The 21,159-nt window shown below is 36.0% G+C and overlaps 2 protein-coding genes across 4 annotated transcripts in view; one reads left to right on the forward strand and one right to left on the reverse strand.

Annotated features, from left to right (window-relative positions):
* The first annotated feature begins 3,703 nt into the window (after nt 1-3,703).
* Nucleotides 3,704-13,364, forward strand: LOC121374142 (nucleoside diphosphate kinase-like). 2 transcript variants are annotated; one of them, XM_041501103.1, is made up of 4 exons: nt 3,704-3,919; nt 7,893-7,994; nt 12,399-12,511; nt 13,006-13,364. In XM_041501103.1, exons 1-4 carry the CDS (start codon nt 3,740-3,742, stop codon nt 13,121-13,123), a joined length of 513 nt encoding a protein of 170 aa, XP_041357037.1. In that variant the 5' UTR covers nt 3,704-3,739; the 3' UTR covers nt 13,124-13,364. The 2 variants fall into 2 exon arrangements, with proteins under 2 accessions (XP_041357037.1, XP_041357036.1); XM_041501102.1 differs by lacking the exon at nt 7,893-7,994 and adding an exon at nt 8,087-8,188 and having other exon boundaries at nt 3,709-3,919.
* A 1,075-nt stretch (nt 13,365-14,439) lies between these two features.
* LOC121374140 (sorting nexin-25-like) overlaps nt 14,440-21,159 on the reverse strand; it is a 28,596-nt gene continuing 21,876 nt past the window's right edge. For both annotated transcript variants that reach the window (XM_041501101.1, XM_041501100.1), the window contains exons 19-23: nt 20,731-20,799; nt 19,073-19,219; nt 18,017-18,198; nt 17,007-17,107; nt 14,440-14,888 (exon numbers count right to left, since the gene is read on the reverse strand). In XM_041501101.1, coding sequence (XP_041357035.1) covers nt 14,790-14,888; nt 17,007-17,107; nt 18,017-18,198; nt 19,073-19,219; nt 20,731-20,799 — 598 coding nt within the window. In that variant the 3' untranslated portion in view covers nt 14,440-14,789. The remainder of the gene's footprint in view (nt 14,889-17,006; nt 17,108-18,016; nt 18,199-19,072; nt 19,220-20,730; nt 20,800-21,159) is intronic.

Here is a 21,159-nt window from a genome sequence, read left to right on the forward strand (position 1 = left end):
TCGAGACTGGTCTTACGGCCACCTGTATATATATATTACGGTGTGTGTGTGTCTGTGTGTGTGTGTACAGTCGAGACTGGTCTTACGGCCACCTGTATATAACGGCCACCATAAATCCCACCCAATGCGTTTTCTTCTTTACTTTACATGTATATAACGGCCACCTGTCCAATGCGGTCAGCGGCTACTATTTTTGGGCCAAAATGAATGGTTTGACCTGCTATAACGGCCACAATATATATATATATATATATATATATATATATATATATATATATATATATATATGTGTGTGTGTGTGTGTGTGTGTGTGTGTGTGTGTGAGAGAGAGAGAGAGAGAGAGAGAGAGAGGCGAGAGAGAGAGAGAGAGAGAGAGAGAGAGAGAGAGTTTGTGTCTCTGTGTGTATGTGTGTATGTGTGTGTATGTACAGTCGAGACTGGTCTTACGGCCACCTGTCTATAACGGCCACCATAAATCCCACCCAATGTGTTTTCTTCTTTATTTTACATGTATATAACGGCAACCTGTCCAATGCGGCTAGCGGCCATTATTTTTGGGCCAGAATGAATGGTTGGACCTGCTATAACGGCTACAATATATATATATATATATATATATATATATATATATATATATATGTGTGTGTGTGTGTGTGTGTGTGTGTGTGTGTGTGTGTGTGTGTCTAGACACTCTCTCACACACACATACATACATACACACACACACACACACACACATACATACATACACACACACACACACACGGTTATAACTAAGTTTTGTTATTATAATAAAGTTTTGTATAATTTTTTTATGAATTATTATGCTGTTATCATCATCGTCGTCGTCAAACTGAGGGAGCAATTTATTAATATTTCTCCATCTGGCAAACTTCCCCAAATTTAGGAGTGCGAGTGCGAATAATTTTTACATGCTCATATACCACTAGAGTTTCGAGCATGTCCGTCCCGGGGCCTGTCTATGGATAGCCAGTGACTTGCTCCGGGACAGAAAAAATTAAGGGGACAATTTTGAAATTTACATCCAAAAATTAAATAGTGGGCCTTTAATATTTTGATGCGCATCTAATTAATATAATGAATAGAGAAAAAAATCTACCCATTAAATTTGGTCACTAGATTTGATTGGGCGGTCAAAAAGAAATTAGATAATTAGTTTAACGTGGGGGGGGGGGGGGAATGGACAGAATTTTGAAAATGGCAATTAGTAAAAGAACTTAGTAGGATTAAAAACAAAAAAAAAAATTGAAAAAAAAAAAAAAAAAAAAAAAATATTACAAGCCAAAAATAAAATGATTTGACTGCTCGGCCGAATATTTATATAATTTGGAGCATTTTTGAAGGACAGTCTAAAAATAAATAAGAGAAAGAAGAGAGGATCGGACTATTTAATAATATATTTTAAAAAAGGTAATTTCGTCATAAAATTTTGAACGAAGGTCTAAAAGTTTAAAGTCCGATCTATATGTCCACGCGAGCCGATGTCCGGAGTTGCAGTCAGCGATGGGATGAGTTGCTTCTTAGAGAGCTGGCTCCATATTCATAAACGTACTTAAGTGAATGTATGATACTTATCTGTGTACTTTAAGTATGTATACTACTCAAAAGAATTTAAGTGTCAGACGATATTTTCGACATTATTTTCTGAATGTCAATTATATTAGCTAGACCATAATGTCACGCATGGTATTGTTCCATTTTGACGAAAGTGGGTCTAAGCAACCCATAAATGAATTAAAATCCACTGTCATTGACACTGTCGACTAGTTCTAATGGCGAAAACATGCTTACATTTGCACGTAAATTAGGGCGAAAGCGAAAGGTCTGCTAAGTGCCCATAACTTGCTTTTTCACAAAGCGCTTCATTTGCACGCTTTGCATACATGTATATTCCATGTTCCCAATGCTGAATTTCCGTATAATTGGAGCTTGCGTTCGTGTACGGTGCACACTCCAAATTCGACAATGGTACGACGTCAATTGACTATCGAAGATCGAGGAAGGGCTATTGCTTGGCTTCAGGATGGCAATACGCAAAGAAATGTTGCTCTGAGACTTGGTGTCAGTCAGAGTGTCGTTGGCCGACTGTGGCAACGGTACCAAGCAACGAATTCTGTTCGAAATCGTCCACGTTCGGGAAGACCCCGAAGCACTACAAATAGAGAGGACCGCTACATCACCAATATGGCTCTACGTCAACGCACAACCACTGCACGCCGATTACGTGACAATCTGCGGACTGCGACTGGAACTCGAGTGTCTGATCAAACCATACGCAATCGTCTGAGAGCCAATAATCTACGCTGCCGTCGCCAGGCTGTTCGACCACCACTCCTACCACGTCACAGAACGGCCAGACGTCACTGGTGCACACTTCATCTGCGGTGGCAACGTGTTCAGTGGGGTGGAGTGATGTTCACTGATGAGTCCAGGTTTAGTCTCCAGTTCAACGACGGTCGGGTTCGTGTCTACAGACGTCCTGGGGAGCGCTTCGCTGACGTTAACGTTAGACAACGTCACCGGTTCGGTGGTGGCAGCGTCATGGTGTGGGGCGGCATCTCTATCCACCACAGGACCCCCCCTCTATGTGGTGGATGGCAATCTGAATGGAATCCGCTATCTGAATGAGATTATCCGGCCGTTGGTTCTCCCAGGCCTTCAGCAGATTGGTGGCGGGGCAGTTCTGCAGGATGACAATGCCAGACCCCACCGCGCCAGGGTGGTAACGGACTTTCTCAGACAACAAGGTATCGCCAGGATGGATTGGCCAATATATTCGCCTGACTTGGCCCCAATAGAGCACGCCTGGGATGAATTAGGCAGGAGAGTTCAGGATAACCATGCCCCTCCGGCCAACCTTCATGATCTGGGTCAACTTCTTATGGCAGAGTGGCAGGCCATTCCCCAAGAGTTCTTCAGACGTCTGATCAACAGCATGAGGCAACGATGTGTCGAGTGTATTCGCGCCAGGGGTGGATTCACACACTATTAAACGAATGTTCTAATGTGTAAAATCCATGTTTGACAACCTTCAACTTTGACAGCATGTCATGTGACTTTCTTGTATACAGTGACGTTTATTTGTGTTTTTTTGTAAATATGGAACAATAAATTAAATTTTTGGTGTAGTTTACATCATCAATGTAATACACTCTGAAACTTATTTGGTTATAAATTTTTGACCCTTAAATTCTTTTGAGTAGTATATTTAGGTATCATACATTGACTTAAGTACGTTTATGAATACAGAGCCAGATCTCTGATAACCACGCGGTAACTTAGGAGAGCGCGTCCAAATTTAGGAGAGCGCGTCCAAAAGAAAATTTGTATATAAGATTGAGTCCTCATTGCTTTCATTAAGCTTTAGTGGGGACACGGACTTTGTATGTTTTTTGGTGTGTGTGTGTGTGTGTGTGTGTGTGTGTTATGTTTTCAGTGTCAATGTAGCGGGTTTTCTCTTTAAGACTGTATGTCAAATTACCAAATGTTTGACATCCAATAGCCGAGGATTAATAAATCAATGTGCTCTAGTGGTGTCGTTAAACAAAACAAACTAACTTTTAATATCCTATTCGGACCAAAGAGGAATGTTAACCCCCATGTTGGAATGGTTCAGTAGATTATAACTTCCGGACCGATCAACCAATCCGTGCGGTCTAAACTGGCGATATTCGACGCAACACTCTTCAACGAATAGAACTCGCCCTTTTAATCGCCGATGATCTCAACTATCCTTGCTGTCTTTTCTTCGCTCGCAAGACTAATCATGTCGGATCCAACTAAAGAGAAAACATTCATTGCTGTCAAACCAGATGGGGTTCAAAGGGGACTGATTGGTGAAATAATTACACGATTTGAAAGAAGAGGCTACAAAATGGTTGCCTGTAAAATGATTCATGTGAGTAGCAGTGGTACACCACACACGTGGACTCATCGCCGAGTCTCTTTGATCTCGCCGCTGTTTAGGTTTTGGCAACTAAAATCAAGGTTACTTTGGCATGAGTTCCTTATTTTCCCCATAACGATTTAAAAGAAATATTTGTTAGAATTAGTTTAAGGTTAGGTTTAGGGTTAGCGATAGTTATATAATAATGTACAATATCTTTTAAAACAACTTCTATAAAACGTCGTCTGTAGTGTAATGCAATACCCAGTTGATATGGCTAATTCAATACCCCAATAGTGGGGAAAATAAGGAACTCTTTCCGAAGTCGGACCTACAGTGCTGAGTAGTGTCAATCGACTGCCACTAGGCTAGACATTTGTCAAAGTCGCTGAGTCGGTCAAGAGATTACACATACATTAACGATAGCACCATTCTTGGTTTAGAGAGCCATCAAGGTATTGCACCCCAAATATTGCACCCCAATTAAAACAAAGGACCCGGAATTTGCAACTGGTTACAATCAACACCTGTGTACGGAGCTCTGTCGGGTCGAGTGTCCTAGTCCGAAGCAAGAGGCTTTTGTGCAATACAAACTGCTTAAAATAGCATTAAATATAATGAAATAATCTATAAATGTATTTATTGTTGACTGTTCAATGTAGTGTATCCAATAATTATAAAGGATTTTAAAATTAACAAAAGGTTTTCACATTCTTTTTTTTTAACAAATGGGAGTAAGCAGAACAGCTACATGTACTGTTATCTCAAGAGCTAGTAGAGGTCAAATTTTATCCAATCAGTGATGACGTTATTACTCTCTTTGTCTAAACATGTGCAAGCTCAGGCTGTCAAACGTTTCAACGGTGCCATCTTTTATTAATTTTCAAGATACAGTACTGAATACTTGTACTTTTTTTTTTTTTTTTACATATATGGTACTTTTTTTTTTACATATATGGGAATTAAAATTCATAACTTTTATTCCTTTTTTATATTATTTATTCTATTATGTAAAATATATACAATTTGTGGGGGTTTTCACTGATCATATGTGATTAATTTTTTAAAAATATTTTTTATGTTTTCATGTTTATCGTTTCGCGTTCATGATTCAAGATAAAACTATACAAATATCACTATGATTTTAAAAAAACCTATTTGCCCCCCCCCCCCCCGGTAGTGACGACATCGAGTGGGACCGATTTACAATTTTATTTCCCCCCACCCCTGGTTACAAGAGTGATGGTAGATCATGAAAATCCATAATCGATTGTGTGTTTTAAAGTTGCGTAACCGACACACGAACAGAATTACAGTTCTCGTGAAATATTGTGCCCTGTTGTAGGCTCTAGATCCGGGTAAATACAACAACAGGTACATTGAAAATTGCAGGGCTCGAAATGGTCTAGTGCCAAAGAAAAACCACGGACTGACATGCAATGTTCGAAATAATCACTGTGTTTGGGAGAAACAAATTTTATCTTGATGGTTGTCCTACGGACAAGAACAAAATTTCAAAACGGTTTCACTTTGAGCAGTACAAAACATCGTCCTTGCCCTTGAATGAAACCAACCATTTATTTGGACAAGTGGAAATATTGGCAGACAAGTAGATTTCGAGATGTACTTGTGCGGTGGACTAGTTAACAGTTTTGTTTATTTCTATCACTAATATGGTGTTATACACTCTGTGACACTACACGAGTTGGTGTCTTCAAATCTGTTGTGTGATTTTATTTTTGAAATCTTGATTAGGACTAGAACATTATGGAGACATAGACTTCTTACTACTGCTAATAACTGTGCACCTTGAGCAGACTTTCGGGAAAAAAACCACCCTTCATTTTACAAGTGATTGGGTTTTTTCTCATTCCAACCAGTGCAGCACAGCTGATCAAAGGCTGTGGCATGTGCTTTTCTGTCTGCTGCATTAGAACAAATGTAGCGGATTTCCTCTGATGACTACATGTCAGAATGACCAAATGTTTGACATCCAATAGCCAATGATTAATTAATCAATGTGCTCAGTGGTATCATTAAACAAACAAACTTTAATTTTTTATTTCGCCAGCTAGAATAGGGCCTGCATAATGCTCTAATTTCTAAAATACATTTGAAGTCCTAATTCCAAACCCTCGCCCTGTGCGATATCTTATTTCCAGCAGGCCATATTTTATTTTTAGCAGGACATATTTCTTTTCTCTTTAAAAAAAATAAAATAACAGCAGGCCACTTTTACTTCCTGTTTCGAGCCCTGAAGTTGATTAGTTGGTGCCAACCGAACGTAACCGATTGCCAACACTAGCTTTGGTCAGTCTGGCATTGAGTTTTGTCTTGGGCAAATTCAATACACCAAAGAAGGAAACGGGTGGAAATCTTTCCAAATTTTGAAATCTCATAGAGCTGAAACTGATTTTATGGTAAAACATAATTTAATGCAAAATTGTTAAAGTTACATTATCTGGTTACCATATTAACATGTATAAATGTGAAATACAAGCTCAAATGCACTTTTAAAAAACGGATATCGTATACGTATACGCTTGATTCGTCGCCTGTGTCCCCATAGCTCGGCAAAGCACAAACGACAGCCTGTTGTCAATTTTAAGTTAACGTGTGTTTGCCGATTTCAAATTGTAGGGTTTGTCTAAAAAAATTAAAAGAGAAATCTTGTGCTGTAGTTAAAACCGGTTTTATCTTGACAACATATTATCGACAGTCGTACCTTCCTATTTCAGAATTGATATTTTATAAAGTGTTAGTAGAACTTTCAAAGTTTAGTTTGTATACTAGTAACAAATTAATCATGTATATATTTTTTTAAATAAAATATACTAAAGTAGACAATGAACGTTTTCACATCTTAATTTTACGTGTTAAAAATGACAAATTCAAATAAATATTATTTTATTTGGAAAGGGTAAAGTTGGGGGAGGGGTTGTTTAACGACGTCAAAGATAAAGCATATTGATTTAATAATCATCCGACCCCATACAACCGTAAATAAAATGTGTTGAGTACATCGTTAAATAAAACATATCCTATCCTTCCTTCCATCTGCTGTTGGATGTCTAACATTTGGTAATTTTGACATATAATCTTAGAGATGAATCAGGTGCATGTGCAGGGGGAGGGTATTGGAGGTTGAAACCCATACTTGCCCAAGCTTAAAAAAATTTGAAATGTATTTTTTGGGGGAGCATGGCTCCATATAAACTTCTCTTAACAGTCTATAACCCAAACCCCGCTGAAATCCCTGCACACGTGCCTTGAAAATCTGCTACATTTTTTTTATAGCAAGGGATTGTTTATATGTACCATCCCACAGACAGGAAATCACATACCATGGTCTTTTTGTATACCCGCCTATGGGGATCGATCCTAGACTGACCGCGCATTTTCAAAAAACACCTTTTTAGGTCTAAGTAATGAATAAAAATAACATATAGTCTTGAAAAATGTTACATAATCAAACACAGTACCCTCTTGCTCTACCCCTAGAGCATTACGTAATTAGTAACACCCCCTTACATGTAACGCGTATGCCAACAGCTGGCAACTGTCAAAATTTCACGGCAAATCCCCCACTCACCGACCCCTGGAAAGGCGTTGTACCATGCCTCTATGGATATAAATATGTTTTGGAGATATGAGACGACCCCTCAATCAAGACAGTTAAATTTGTTCAAAAATTGCAAAATATTACGTGATCTCTTGTTGGGGAATTCTATACTTGTGAAAACCGAGATCGGTACGAGCCTGTCAAAAGTGTTCCACTTTCAAAATCATGGCTTTGTTTTTGACCTGGATAAGCCAGGGTAGTGAAACCAATGCAGAGTGTGGTGTCATATATGCACCAAACATAATTGGATTTTCTGTTCTATATGCTTAAATAATAAAAATATTCCAGGGAATGTAGTTTTAATATCTCGATTTCTTAATGCCAGTCACTTTTATATTGCAAGATCTATACTTTTATTTTCAGGCCAGCAAAGAACTTCTTGGAAAGCACTACTCGGCTTTAGCCAAGAAGCCATTTTTTGACGATCTGGTTGCATACATGCATTCTGGGCCTGTCGTGGCCATGGTATGACGGAAGCTGTTGGGACACGAGATCAGTCTGCTTGTTTTAGTAGTCTCAGAGCTTTTTGCATGCTAACACTAACATTGTTCTTACAGGCCAGCAAGGAACATTTGAAGGAGCATTATGCCGATCTCTCGAGCAAACCATTTTTTGACGGTCTTGTTAATTACATGAACTCGGGTCCAGTTTTTGCTATGGTATGTTGTAAGACTGCTAAAATGGTTCTTTATATATTATGAATCGTACTATATTTTAGAAAATATATACAAATTAAAAAATGTAAATGTTTTCTTGCCAATGTACTGGTTGTTAAAATTAGAAATCCATTTAACTTGTCAGTTTGCATAGATTTGCATGGTATTTGGATTATAGTTAGTATGAATAAGATTTCTTTTTAAAGACAAGAACATTTTTTTCTACGACATCAAACATATACAAGTAGAGGATTATAATGAGATGAATGGTGAATCCACAGGATTTCGCTTTTGGTATGGTACTACTTGACAGGACCTTGCTCCTCGCTTGTTGTCTGTTACAATTTCTGTTTCACCCAATCCTGGGATACACAGAACCTACTGTGTAATCATCCCATTTTGAGTCGTACAATCGGGAGACATGCCCATAATTGCACTCGGGAGACACGCCCATAATTGCACTCGTGAAGTGAGGGAAACTGTATGTTGCGTTACACCACCCTATTCAGTCTAGTAATAAATGATATTTAGTTTTAATTTATTAATGGGGTTTTTATTAGTATTTTTTTTAAAGTTTGATGTCAGAGGAATACATTCATGTATTTAGTAAGACCATGAACAAAAAGTGCTTTAAGTAATTAAAAAGTTGGAAATGACCATTAAAAATGTCTTCATGTTTTCCTCTTAGATTATTACTAGGTGTTAAAGGCATACTGTCACGGATTTAAGGACCTTTTTTCTCTGAAAAATGGATAATAAATAAAAACTACATTAATTGTTGGAAACCAAATTTAGCTATCGCATCACCTTAATTGAACTATGATGGAGTGAAATCCATGTCAACCCTCTCGGCAATTTTAGTTTTTTAATTATGGACCATTGCCATAATTCAATTATTTTTACAAAATATTAATAAATGGAGTATGATGGTTATGGAAGATGGTTAAATAATGTACATTTAGGACCAAATCAAATTATTTTTGTTCCCGTAATACTTTGTTAGACCATTAAATAGGTCGGTGATCTATGACAATATGCCTTTAAATTCTATTTCACACTGGATACCATACCTCTTAAATCATATATGATTATGCATAATATTCTGATGGTTTGTTATAAATACTCTGAATTTGATAAATTTGATGAATTAATTTGTACTTAACTTGGTGATGTTCAGACAGACTTTATATCATGGATGTAGGAACACCATGGAAAATGGTAAACCCACATTTTTAAAGTGCTAATCATACTAATTTATACTGAATTGCTATTTGGCCATAACACTGTGTATTGTACTATTAATTTACCTTTTTTTAAGACTGATGTGTTTACATTACTAAAAAATTAATACTTAATATTACTAGAGTAATTTCTGTATTTTTTGGTATTATTTAACAGTCAACAGATGTGCAGCATTGCCTTTGATATATTCACTCATTTTAATATTTTAAAATTATTGTAGTCCAATTTTATATCACATTTTTTATTTAGTAGAGTAGTTGCCAAAATAGTTTATTTAGAAGGTACACTAGCTAGAAATGTGTTTATAGAATCATATATAAAGTATATCTTTAAAAGTACATGCATCGGATCTTGGGTGTGTTACTTGTACTTGGTACATGTAGTAAACAAAGTGCTATTCTCCCACAACAATAGTTGTAAAGTATCAATAATACAGCAGTCATTTGGACCTAACCCTGTGTATTTAGATTAGCATTTACCGGCCTCGATGGCGGCGTGGTTAGGCCATTGGTCTACAGGCTGGTAGGAACTGGGTTCAGATCCCAGTCGAGGCATGGGATTTTTAACCCAGATACCGACTCCAAACCCTAGTGAGTGCTCCGCAAGGCTCAATGGGTAGGTGTAAACCACTTGCACCGACCAGTGATCCATAACTGGTTCAACAAAGGTCATGGTTTGTGCTATCCTGCCTGTGTGAAGCGCAAATAAAAGATCCTTTGCTGCTAGTCGGAAAGAGTAGCCCATGTAGTGGCGACAGTGGGTTTCGTCTCAAAATCTGTGTGGTCCATAACCATATGTCTGATGCCATATAACCGTAAATAAAATGTGTTGAGTGCGTCGTTAAATAAAACATTTCTTTCTTTCTGTTTTTTTGTAGATTAGCATTTAGTAATTTTTACTATCAGGTTTTTAATGCATAGTGTATAGGTATAAACAAACAAACTTTTTTTTTTTTTTTTTTTTTTTTTTTTTTTTTTTTTTAAATCACACTGCCCCCTTTCCTTTCTCTCCTTTGACTTCTTGATCTGGCAGCTTCTATCTTTCAACCTCCACATCCCAGTCCATGTCTCTCCAACTGCAACACATGCTCATCATCCCTTGTGGCTATCCATGTCACACACCTGCCATTTCCCCATCAGCTTTAGTTGTGGGCTTAGTCTGACCACTTTGGAGAGGGTTCAGTAGTTACCTCTGGCATTGGCATTGTGAAGAGGCACTCACCAAATTTGCCAGTTGTGAATTTCAAAAATAATTGGCAAATTTTATTTTAATTTGGTGTCCATACGTCAGTCTTTTAACTTTTTCTTGTCCAGGCCATATCTTGCATACAGATGCATACAGGATCATCAAACCTCACATGTAGGAACAACTTGGGATGGCGATGTGTTGCATACTATTACTAGGTTACTGTGACCTACTTTTCACGGTCTACTGCACATAACGGCAATTCCTTTTCCGGACCATATCTTGCATACAGGACTATCAAACCTCACATGTAAGAACAACTTGGAATGGCGGTGTGTCGCGTACTATTACTAGGTCACTGTGACCTACTTTTCAGTCTAATGCACATAACAGTAGTTCCTTGTCCAAACCATATCTTACATACAGGACCATCAAACCTCACATGTAGGAACAACTTGGGATGGTGGTTGGTCCAAAATGAACTCTTCATCCATCCCATTGCAATGTCACATAATTACAATTGAATCATATGATACAATGTATGTATTGTAATTCTGTATTGTTTGTACCTGAGGGCCTCGGGGAAGATTAGCTTTTGCTAACGGTGTTACCCTCACTAAATAAAGAATTCATTATTATTATTATTATTATAATCGTACCCGTAACATATTCATTAATATATATATGGTTTTCCATCAAACTCCTGATGGGCGTATCATGTACCTCGCCAGTACTCTTCTTGAAGTTTGCTACATAATTTGGCGAATAATTTTTTGCTCCAGAGCTAGCCTAGCACTTTTAACCACCTACTATACTCCCCTACTAGTAGTACTACCAGCGGTCATTATTACAGGTGCTAAAATCTGTACTTCATACATTCAAAAAATTATAGCATTCTTATTTCATTTGTTTAATGGTTATTAATTTTAATATCAATTATATATGCTGTAGTGTAATGGAATGCATTCTTTTCCCATTGCTATATGTTAATAGATTTGGTCTGGATACATGAAATAATGAAATTCATTTTAAATATATATCAACTAAAACTACAAAAGCTGTAGTGTAATAGAATATGTTCTTTTCTAAATTTAATACGTTAAATATGGATTTGGTATGAAATTCATTTTAAATATATATCAACTAAAATTACAAAAGCTGTAGTGTAATAGAATATATTCTTTTCTAAATTTAATACATTAAATATGGATTTGGTCAGGATACATGAAATAATGAAATTCTTTAAGTTAATAAAAGTCTTAATAAGGATTTATGTCCACAGCCATTTGTTTGAATTGATAGTTATGTGTTGTGAATTGTACTTTACATCAGTGTGTGATCCTGTTCCATTTTATAATTTATATCCTAGCATGGTGTTTCAAGTAATATAAGGATATGTATCGTCTAGAGTGTCTATTGGTGACAGTCTGTTAATAGAAGCTAATTAATTAATTAATTTTAGAATCTAAAAATATGTTGAGCAATAGAACTTGTCATGAAGACCACTATTTTTGCTTTACAGAATAAAATTAAAACTAAATAAACGTGAGGAGGGTTTCAGAAGGTCGGTTATTCCAAAACGACCCTTTGATAAAAACGTTTCTTGATAATGTGTGGTTTTGTTTTCACGTAATTGTTTTTATAAGTAATAATATAATATACCAGTATGTAATAATATGCCTGTTAATTACAGTATTATTTAAAATGTTCCAGCCATTATAGTCCAATGTTTTGTCTTTGTTTACATGTATTTCATGAAAATAATTCAACAGTACTTTTCCTACAGGTTTGGGAAGGTAGAAATGTTGTAGCTATGGGCAGAAAACTGCTTGGTGCAACAAAGCCCGATGATTCAGCTCCCGGAACGATCAGAGGGGACTTTTGTATTGACGTCGGACGGTATGTTCAGTATATTGCCAAGTCTGTTCATGTTTTATTTTAAAATCTTGACTTGTTCAAACTTGGTTTAACCACCAGCAAATCTTGGAGGTCTGTGTGAGCTACTGATGTGTATTTTTAGGGCAGATCCATGAATTAAAAAGTGTCTGATGTTTAGATGATTCTTATTTGCTAGGGGTTGGGGTCATTGTACACATTTGATGTCATAATTGTTATGAATGTGAAATATTGGTCAATCCCAAAAATATATTGGTGCTACAAAAATATATTGGTGCTTCAACTCAAAATTAATATTTAAATAAAAAAGTAAGCTTCAAAACGTGGATAGACGAGTTTTCCACCAATGTTGGGGGGTTTGTGTTGGTTTTTTAGATGTTTAATGGTAGCATGACCGTAAAGAATTGATCTCAATTACAAATGAAGAAGACATATAAATTAATTTTCCATGAAGATACTTTCATTAATCTGTTCAAAATATTGTTTTGTTTTTGCAGCAATATATGTCATGGCAGTGATGCAGTAGAAAGTGCCAAGAAGGAAATAGATCTGTGGTTTGGGCCTAAGGAGGTGATCGAGTGGGAGTCTTGTGAGAAGAGCTGGGTATACGAGTGACCATAAACAGAATTAGGACAATGTGGGGTCTTCCATACACATCTTTGCAAATTCCTGCTTTAAGTATTTACACAGCACCGCAGGATTTCGGTATGCTCAAAAAACCTTTCCATTCCTAATGAATTTTGATAGAAAAAAAACACTATGCTTTTAAAGAGGATTTTGTAATCTTGTTTACATTCGTAGACTGATTTACTCATGTTAAGATTCCCACAATTATGAATAAAAAAGCCAAGTAGAATACTTTGTTTGTTATTGGTTTCTATTAGTTGATCATTGGTGGAGTGTTTTGTACAGTGGGTTGTATATAGAATACTAAACTAACTTGCCTCTTACCATTTTTATGAAATGAGGGAACAGTTTTGCTATATGATGAGCAAAACCAAGTCTGTTCACGAGTTTCATAAAAATAAAATGACAGACGAGCAAGTTTAGTATTGTATTTATTACAACCAAATGCAAACAAGCTGCAATGCAGAAGCAAGCCGATGTTGAAACCTACTACACTTAATATTTTTTTACGAACTGGGTCAGCACGTCACACCTATATTACACTAGTTGGATATCCAGTGATTGTTATGACATCAGCAATATCTTACACTGGTATGTAATAAAAAAAAAAAAAAAAAATTAATTGGCTGGTATCTCTTTCATAAGCTACTATCCCCATTCCTAAAAGAATACAAAAACCTGATCTGTTGGGTTTTTTTTATTTATTTATGATATGGCATTAACCCCCAACTCTCCACCTGTCCAGTATGTTTTACATGTGAACTTGTTGATACTGGTGAACGTCCCCTTAGTTTTTCAATCACTTGGTCAGTACTGATTGCAGGGTTAGACAAATCTACTAGCCCTCTGTCCAGGCTAGTGAATATTTGGTCTGGGGAAATTATCAACAAATTTGGCGGAAGGCCTGTACGGACATGGCTGTACCACTTTTCATAAAGGTATGGCATGACCATATCTCTTTCGTGGGGGAGGGGGGATTTGTTTATCTGTGAAAATCTGGCAACCTTGAACAGTACCACTATTTGTTTTTTTGTTTTTTACACTCTGCCGCCCATGATTATTATATTACATAGGGCACTAGCAAAGTTTCTGTGACGGCTACTGACTTTCTGACACGTTTGTTAAAACACTGCTGAATGACTGGATATTATGTAAAAAGATTGTCAGAACAATTTGCACAGGAGCTACACAAGTCTAGATTGTGTTTCTAAATTACAGTATACAAATTTGTTGTGACCTTAACTTGATGGTGGACCATCAAAGTTTATACACACACTCAATTGAATAACTAACTCACAATAGACTAAAATTTAATACTTGTAATTTATTGCACATTGTAACAATGGTTATTTAAATCCAGGGATTAAACTTTAAACAATCATCACTTGGTAGGATTATTCTTGTGGGTTTTTTTTTGGGGGGGATGAGATGCCTGCCTTTGTCCTAGCTAGTAAATTATCAAGTTTTACTATAATACACAGGGCACCAACCAAAGTTTCTGTGATGGCCAACGACTTTCTCAAACATTTATCAAGCACTGACTGTCACATCTTTGTTGTACTGTGCATTACATGCACATATTACTGAAATGTCTGTCTGTATCGGTAAATGTTAAAACATTTAATCCGGAAACATTCTGCAATCGATGAAACTTTCACGATTTTGTGTACTCTTCTGATGAAGAAGACTTGCTATTAAGTGTCTTTTTCTGTAATTCTGGAACCAGCTCCAACACAAACACTTGCAAAATATTCTGAAATAAAATAAGTAGATTTCTTTTAAAATATGTTTACATGCTTGGTAATAGAAACAAATGGAGAATGTGATAGTTATCAACTAGTTAATTTGTAAACATTTCTTTCGCTTTTGGAAATTTATACATAACGGTTAAAAATAATGTATATGGGTTTTGAAATTTGCACTTCATATCGAAACATTATATTGCTAGGTACACCTCCCATTTAATGGATCCATTTATGGATGAGAAAAGTACTTTTTTCAATGAGTTTGTATGCAATCATCAAACGGCCAAATGTTTTAACTGGCCTCGGTGGTGTGGTTGGGCCATCGGTCTACAGGCTGGCAGGTACTGGGCTCGGATCCCAGTCGAGGCATGGGATTTTTAATCCAGATACCGACTCCAAACCCCGAGTGAGTGCTCCGCAAGGCTCAATGGGTAGGTGTAAAACCACTTTCACCGACCAGTGATCCATAACTGGTTCAACAACGGTCATGGTTTGTACTATCCTGCCTGTGGGAAGTGCAAATAAAAGATCCCTTGCTGCTAATCGGAAAGAGTAGCTCATGTAGTGGCGACAGCAGGTTTCCTCTCAAGATCTGTGTGGTCCTTAACCATATGTCTGACGCCATATAATCGTAAATAAAATGTGTTGAGTGCATTGTTAAATAAAACCTTTCTTTCTTTCATTAAACTGACCACTAATCTGTTGATCTGTTAAACAAGGAATGGTCCTGAGCAAAACAAATTCTGTTTTATGGAATAACACATCCGTGGCATTTCATCAAATGACATCATTTTGGGATATCCCTTCGGTGAAATTATCTGATGGGTTTACCAGATCTGTTTCCATCACCTTAATGTCTTTACTTGTATATTTATTACCAGTTTAGTAATATGGATAATATAAAGGGCACCTGAAGCCAAAACATTACTCAAAATGACCTTTTACAAAAACAATATGGACCACATCATGATCCTGAGAGAATGTCCCGCACAAGGTAGATCCCAATTTTTTTCACTCCGTCTGGTTTGTTTCATGTTCAGGAGATAGGTTTCTAAAAAAATAAAATGTAGATAGGATGCACCCTGTGTCACCCATATCCTAATTTAGTGGGAATACATGGAATTGCTAGCCTTTCTAGACAAACACATTGATTTGCACATGCTCAACAGATCAGTTTGACAGATGTGTACCTAGCTTAATGGTCGAACATTTGTTTCCTAGCAAAGTGTATGAAGCCCGATTTAGTTTCTAACAAAAAATATAGGATTTAAACATACATTAGTCAGGAGTTCTAAACATTCCTCATAATAATGTCACTGGGCCACTATTTAACGACTTATTGCATAAAAAATAGGATATTGCATGTCTTACATTTTGAATCAAGTGTATGTCCCTTGTGAAATAATTTTCATGTCATTTAAGTTTTTTCACCGAGACATAAAATGGAAGCTTATTTAAAGTTTCAAGCTCATCTCAGATAATTAGTACATCATTTACTAATCCAAATAACAAACTTTTAATAAATTTGTTTTACCACTATCAACGGTTATGCCTTCATCAACATAAACCGGCGTTGTGGTAGGCCATCGGTCTACAGGCTGGTAGGTACTGGGTTCGGATCCCAGTCGAGGCATGGGATTTTTAATCCAGATAACGACTCCAAACCCTGAGTGAGTGCTCCGCAAGGCTCAATGGGTAGGTGTAAACCACTTGCACTGACCAGTAATCCATAACTGGTTCAACAAAGGCCATGGTTTGTGCTATACTGCCTGTGGGAAGTGCAAATAAAAGATCCCTTGCTGCTAATCGGAAGAGTAGCCCATGTAGTGGCGACAGCGGGTTTCCTCTCAAAATCTGTGTGGTCCTTAACCATATGTCTGACGCCATATAACTGTAAATAAAATGTGTTGAGTGCGTCGTTAAAACATTTCTTTCTTTCTTTCATCAACATACAAGCCTGTTGCTATAGTTGTATTACTACATAGCAGTCCACTTTTCAGTGTTACAATGGAGAATAATCAGGGTTTTTTATGTTCCAAATGTTTAGATTTTTTATTATTTGTCTCTAAAACACAGCCGAATGGCTCCATAGCTTGTTTTAAAAGGTGTAAAGAAAGTCTGCATACATAAATAAAGTGTTTGTTGAGGCGGACATCTTGAAGAGCTTCAAACATCTTGATTGTTCCTCTCTGTGCATTGTCTTCTCCAACCAAATTTTTGAGAGCATCTGTAAATGATATTACAAATGTGTTAGTGGTTAACAGATTATTTTTCCAAATATGAGATGCACCATTGCCTGAGGTGTTTGCTTCCTTAGGATCAAATCACCTCAGTTCACTCATTCTCTGATTGTTTTTTGTTTTTTTTGTTCATCCCAACCAGTGCACCATGACTGGTATATCAAGGGCAGTGGTATGTGTTGTCCTGGGAAAATGCATATAAAAGATCCCTTGCTCCTAATGGAAAAATGTTTAACATCCAACAGCCAATGATTAAAAAATCAATGGCTTCTAGTGGGGTCATTGAATAAATCTTTATTTGTTTCCTCCGCTCCAGTTAAAATATTTTAATTTCTGAAACAGTACATAGGAAAACAGTTATTTATCTGCTGCTCTGGAAAACTTGTACTTTTATGTATTTGACACAAAAAAAGGACTTAACTTTGGGGCTATAAAGAGTATGTGTATCGTTTGTATCCTATGTATTTGCATTTGTAATTTTTGGCCTTTGTGTGTTATGTTAATTTTTTTCAAAAGAGAAAGCTAGTTCAAGTCTGTGAAAATCTTATAACCTTGCAATATAGTGTACCATTTTGAAAAAAAAACCCCACCCTGAACAATATCTGCCACCCAGTCGCCATATAGGCCTACATGATATTATATATATATATATATAAACAAGTTAGGGTAAGTTGGACAAAGACTGCAAAGAACACAAACAACATACACTGAGTAATAGCTATAGGTCAGTAAAGTGTAAGATATCTGCTCTACAACTTTATAAATCACAATTAAAAATTCAAATAAATAGTTTTCAATTAAAGAATGTATGAAATGTGGGTTTTTTTTAAATTGTAATCAAGACTAAATGAAATAACTCTACAATAAATAACAAAACTAATAATAAAAATTGGAACCTGGAACGTTTTGCAGAACTTTCGCCTTGGCCAGTAATCTGGTGTTCAATTTTTCTTCGTCTGTGCGAGATGGCAAATGCCGAGCAAGTTTCCCGTCAGGCCACATGGATTCCTTGAATGTTCGGATATAGTAAATGAGCATGGATTCGGAAAACAGCCAGTCAACGACATCACGCAGTTGCCTGAAACACATAAGACTCTGTGCTAAACATAATTATTATGATGAGAAATAGTCATTCTAATTTAGTTTTTCTTGAAAATGTCAAGTATAAGAAACAAAAGTTCTGAAATAACACATGGTCATGCTGTAGAAAAGAAAGTAATGTTAATGTCAGGACATTTTAAATTAGTAATTTTGGGAGTAAATGTTAATTTTCGACATTTGTTTCAGAGTATAAAGGGGGTGGTGGAGGTGGGAGCCTGCATTCATGAAATGGGCTACTACTGAAAAGCAGCATGAGATCTTTTATATGAGCTTTCACACAGTCAGGACTACACATACCATGGCTTTTGGTATACCAACTGTGGTAGGTGAAACCTACTGGGTCCACAGAAGAGGATCAGCTGCACTAAAGTGCTACAAGCCACAAGAGCTATAGTAGCACATTTTGCAGAATAAGACGTTTAAAGGAGCTATATCATAGTTACAAATGCCATATTTCACTATTTTGACATTTGCAGATTGTATTATAAAGTAGCTATTATAATATATACAGAAAGGACTGTATTGTAAAGTAGCTTTGGGATTAAATGTTGGAGAACTAAATATAAAAAAGACAAAAATGTTTATCCTCTCCTAGTAAATGACTTTAGAAAATATGCAGTTAGGGAACTTGAAATACTTGTATTCACACAATGGTATCACAGAATAATGAGATTTGTAAATACCAATAAAGATAGTCGCTCATCCATATGACAAAATTAATGTCGGCTACACTACAATGTTGTTTGCTACTATTCACTGAATTGGAAAGTTTTCTGTAAAATCAATTCACAAAGCCTGTTTAAATAAACATAACATAAAATTTGTAATTGATCGCACCATATGACTCTTACTTGTTTATTGATCTTCCAAAGGTTACCTCCACAAACGAGATGAAACTTTTTCGCAGCCATTTAAACATTCCCCGAAGTTCAAATACTTCATTCATTAATCTATACAGCGGTTTGGCTATTGAGTCTCGGCTGATGTCTTCTTTTGTGCTGAAAATATATACACAGACAACAGACATTACACATGATCGGACAGCATTATGAGACCTTATTTTTATCACATGTTTTAAAGACTCAATTCAGAACTGCATGCTGGTAAATAACAATTTTTATCTGGATATGGAAAATACATTTTCTAACAAACATTGCCTAAATACTGGATAACATGTAGATAGTAAGTTTACTAGAATGTTGAGTTTTTTTCCCCCACTTATGATTGATACCAGTATTAGACCTACAGAATTCTCACTGGATTCATGTTCATGGTAAAAGGAAAATAGAATAGTGCTTCCTGAAAAATGTCTCACAAATGTGGAAAAAAAGCAATGCAGTTACGTACCTACATATTATTAACATAAATGAAGTTGGACTTATACAGAATGTGTCCACACCCATTTACTTTCATCAGTAGTTTTTCTGCAGTACAATATTGTAGACCTATTTTCTTTAGACTGTATTAGAAATATTACTAAATTTCATTCATGCATGAACATGCAATACAAATTCTAGGATGTCAACCCATGTGAAATAGGTCAATCTTAAGGGGCCATTCAACCATTACATAATGTTGTATTTTTAATACCTCCTCCAAATAACGTTTTGCAATGCTAAAACCACTCTTTTCTCTAAACATAATGCTTGTCAAATTCCTCTCCCTATTATAGTGATGTAAGTTGAACAATATTCTTGATTCTTTGGTTGTAATTCTGTTTCATTTGGGGGGTTTTAATATATTAAAAAAATTTTTTTTTAATGATTGGTTACATTTTACTTACAAAGAAAAATTTGAAAATATTATATAAAAACATTACAAAATTTGATGACATACATCAACCTCCCTACCACATAACATTTTATAATGCATTCTATGGTACCTCCTCCATTATGAGCATTGTGTAATTGTTGAACAGCCCTTTAAAAGACATTACTGCTACTCTTGGGTACATAAAATGATGTTCTTGAAGATGGCTCGACTTGATGACAAATCATGTACACATGGATAGAATAGGACTACTAACCTGCACCAGTTCATGATTCTTTCACTCTTCATGGGTTTTAATGTATGTTTATATTTCTCCAGTACTATTTTAAAGTTGCAGACCCTAGCTTCAACTCGTAAAAATGGACACTAAGTTTAGTGAATCTACAAACCTGTAACACATTTGAATAAAGTTACAACAGTGAAACGAGAGTGTGATGTTTAAATGATGAAATACCCTTAAAAATAGACTAACACTCTACTCCATAATCATTGCTTCTCCGACACATGCATTTTTTTAAAATGTGAAAAATGCTTTTTGTGATATTAAAAACACCGGGATAACCAGAAACACTTCAGATGTATGGAAATTGATAATCTAAACAATAAAATCTGAGTAATGTCTGATTTCAATTATCAAAAATGGTTCTAATAGTGAAAAATATGCCATAGTGTTTAAAAACTAGGTCTGTCACTTTTACGAAAAAGTATCCTTTAAAAGGTGAAAATACATCAGTATCACCTTTCATCACCGAGAAACAGGAACTCATCCTCACTGTCATGTACATCCGTTTGGCGCATGGTAGGTAAGCTGCAAAACATGACATCAAATTTAAAATGCAGTACAGAAATAGGTATGGTACTTGTATAATTAGTGTAACTTCCAACTGTTACAAAAATAAAACTAGACACCAATTATTGCTTTCAAACAAATAATGCCAAAAATATTTCACATTTTCTCAAGAAACTAACATGGTTGGAAGTAACAGATGCAGAGAACATTTTGTTTTCAAAATTTTGATTAGCAACATTTCTGGTCAGTTTAAAATTGATTAGCAACTACTGTTTAATGTTTTAGAATTGTGTAGCAATCTCTGAAATTTGCATAGCAAATTGCAACGCAAATGTTCCCTGAGATTCATCTATAAAATGAAGATAATATAATTTAACT

The sequence above is a fragment of the Gigantopelta aegis genome, chromosome 6 (genome assembly GCF_016097555.1).
Source record: "Gigantopelta aegis isolate Gae_Host chromosome 6, Gae_host_genome, whole genome shotgun sequence".
Lineage (NCBI taxonomy): Eukaryota > Metazoa > Mollusca > Gastropoda > Neomphalida > Peltospiridae > Gigantopelta > Gigantopelta aegis.

Excerpts from the sequence above, each read along its gene's own strand:
- LOC121374142 (XM_041501103.1), top strand. The coding sequence starts at position 3,740 with ATGATCTCAACTATCCTTGCTGTCTTTTCTTCGCTCGCAAGACTAATC. Across the intron at positions 3,920-7,892 it reads TTGCCTGTAAAATGATTCAT|GCCAGCAAAGAACTTCTTGG; the intron begins GTGAGTAGCAGT and ends TTTTATTTTCAG. Across the intron at positions 7,995-12,398 it reads CTGGGCCTGTCGTGGCCATG|GTTTGGGAAGGTAGAAATGT; the intron begins GTATGACGGAAG and ends CTTTTCCTACAG.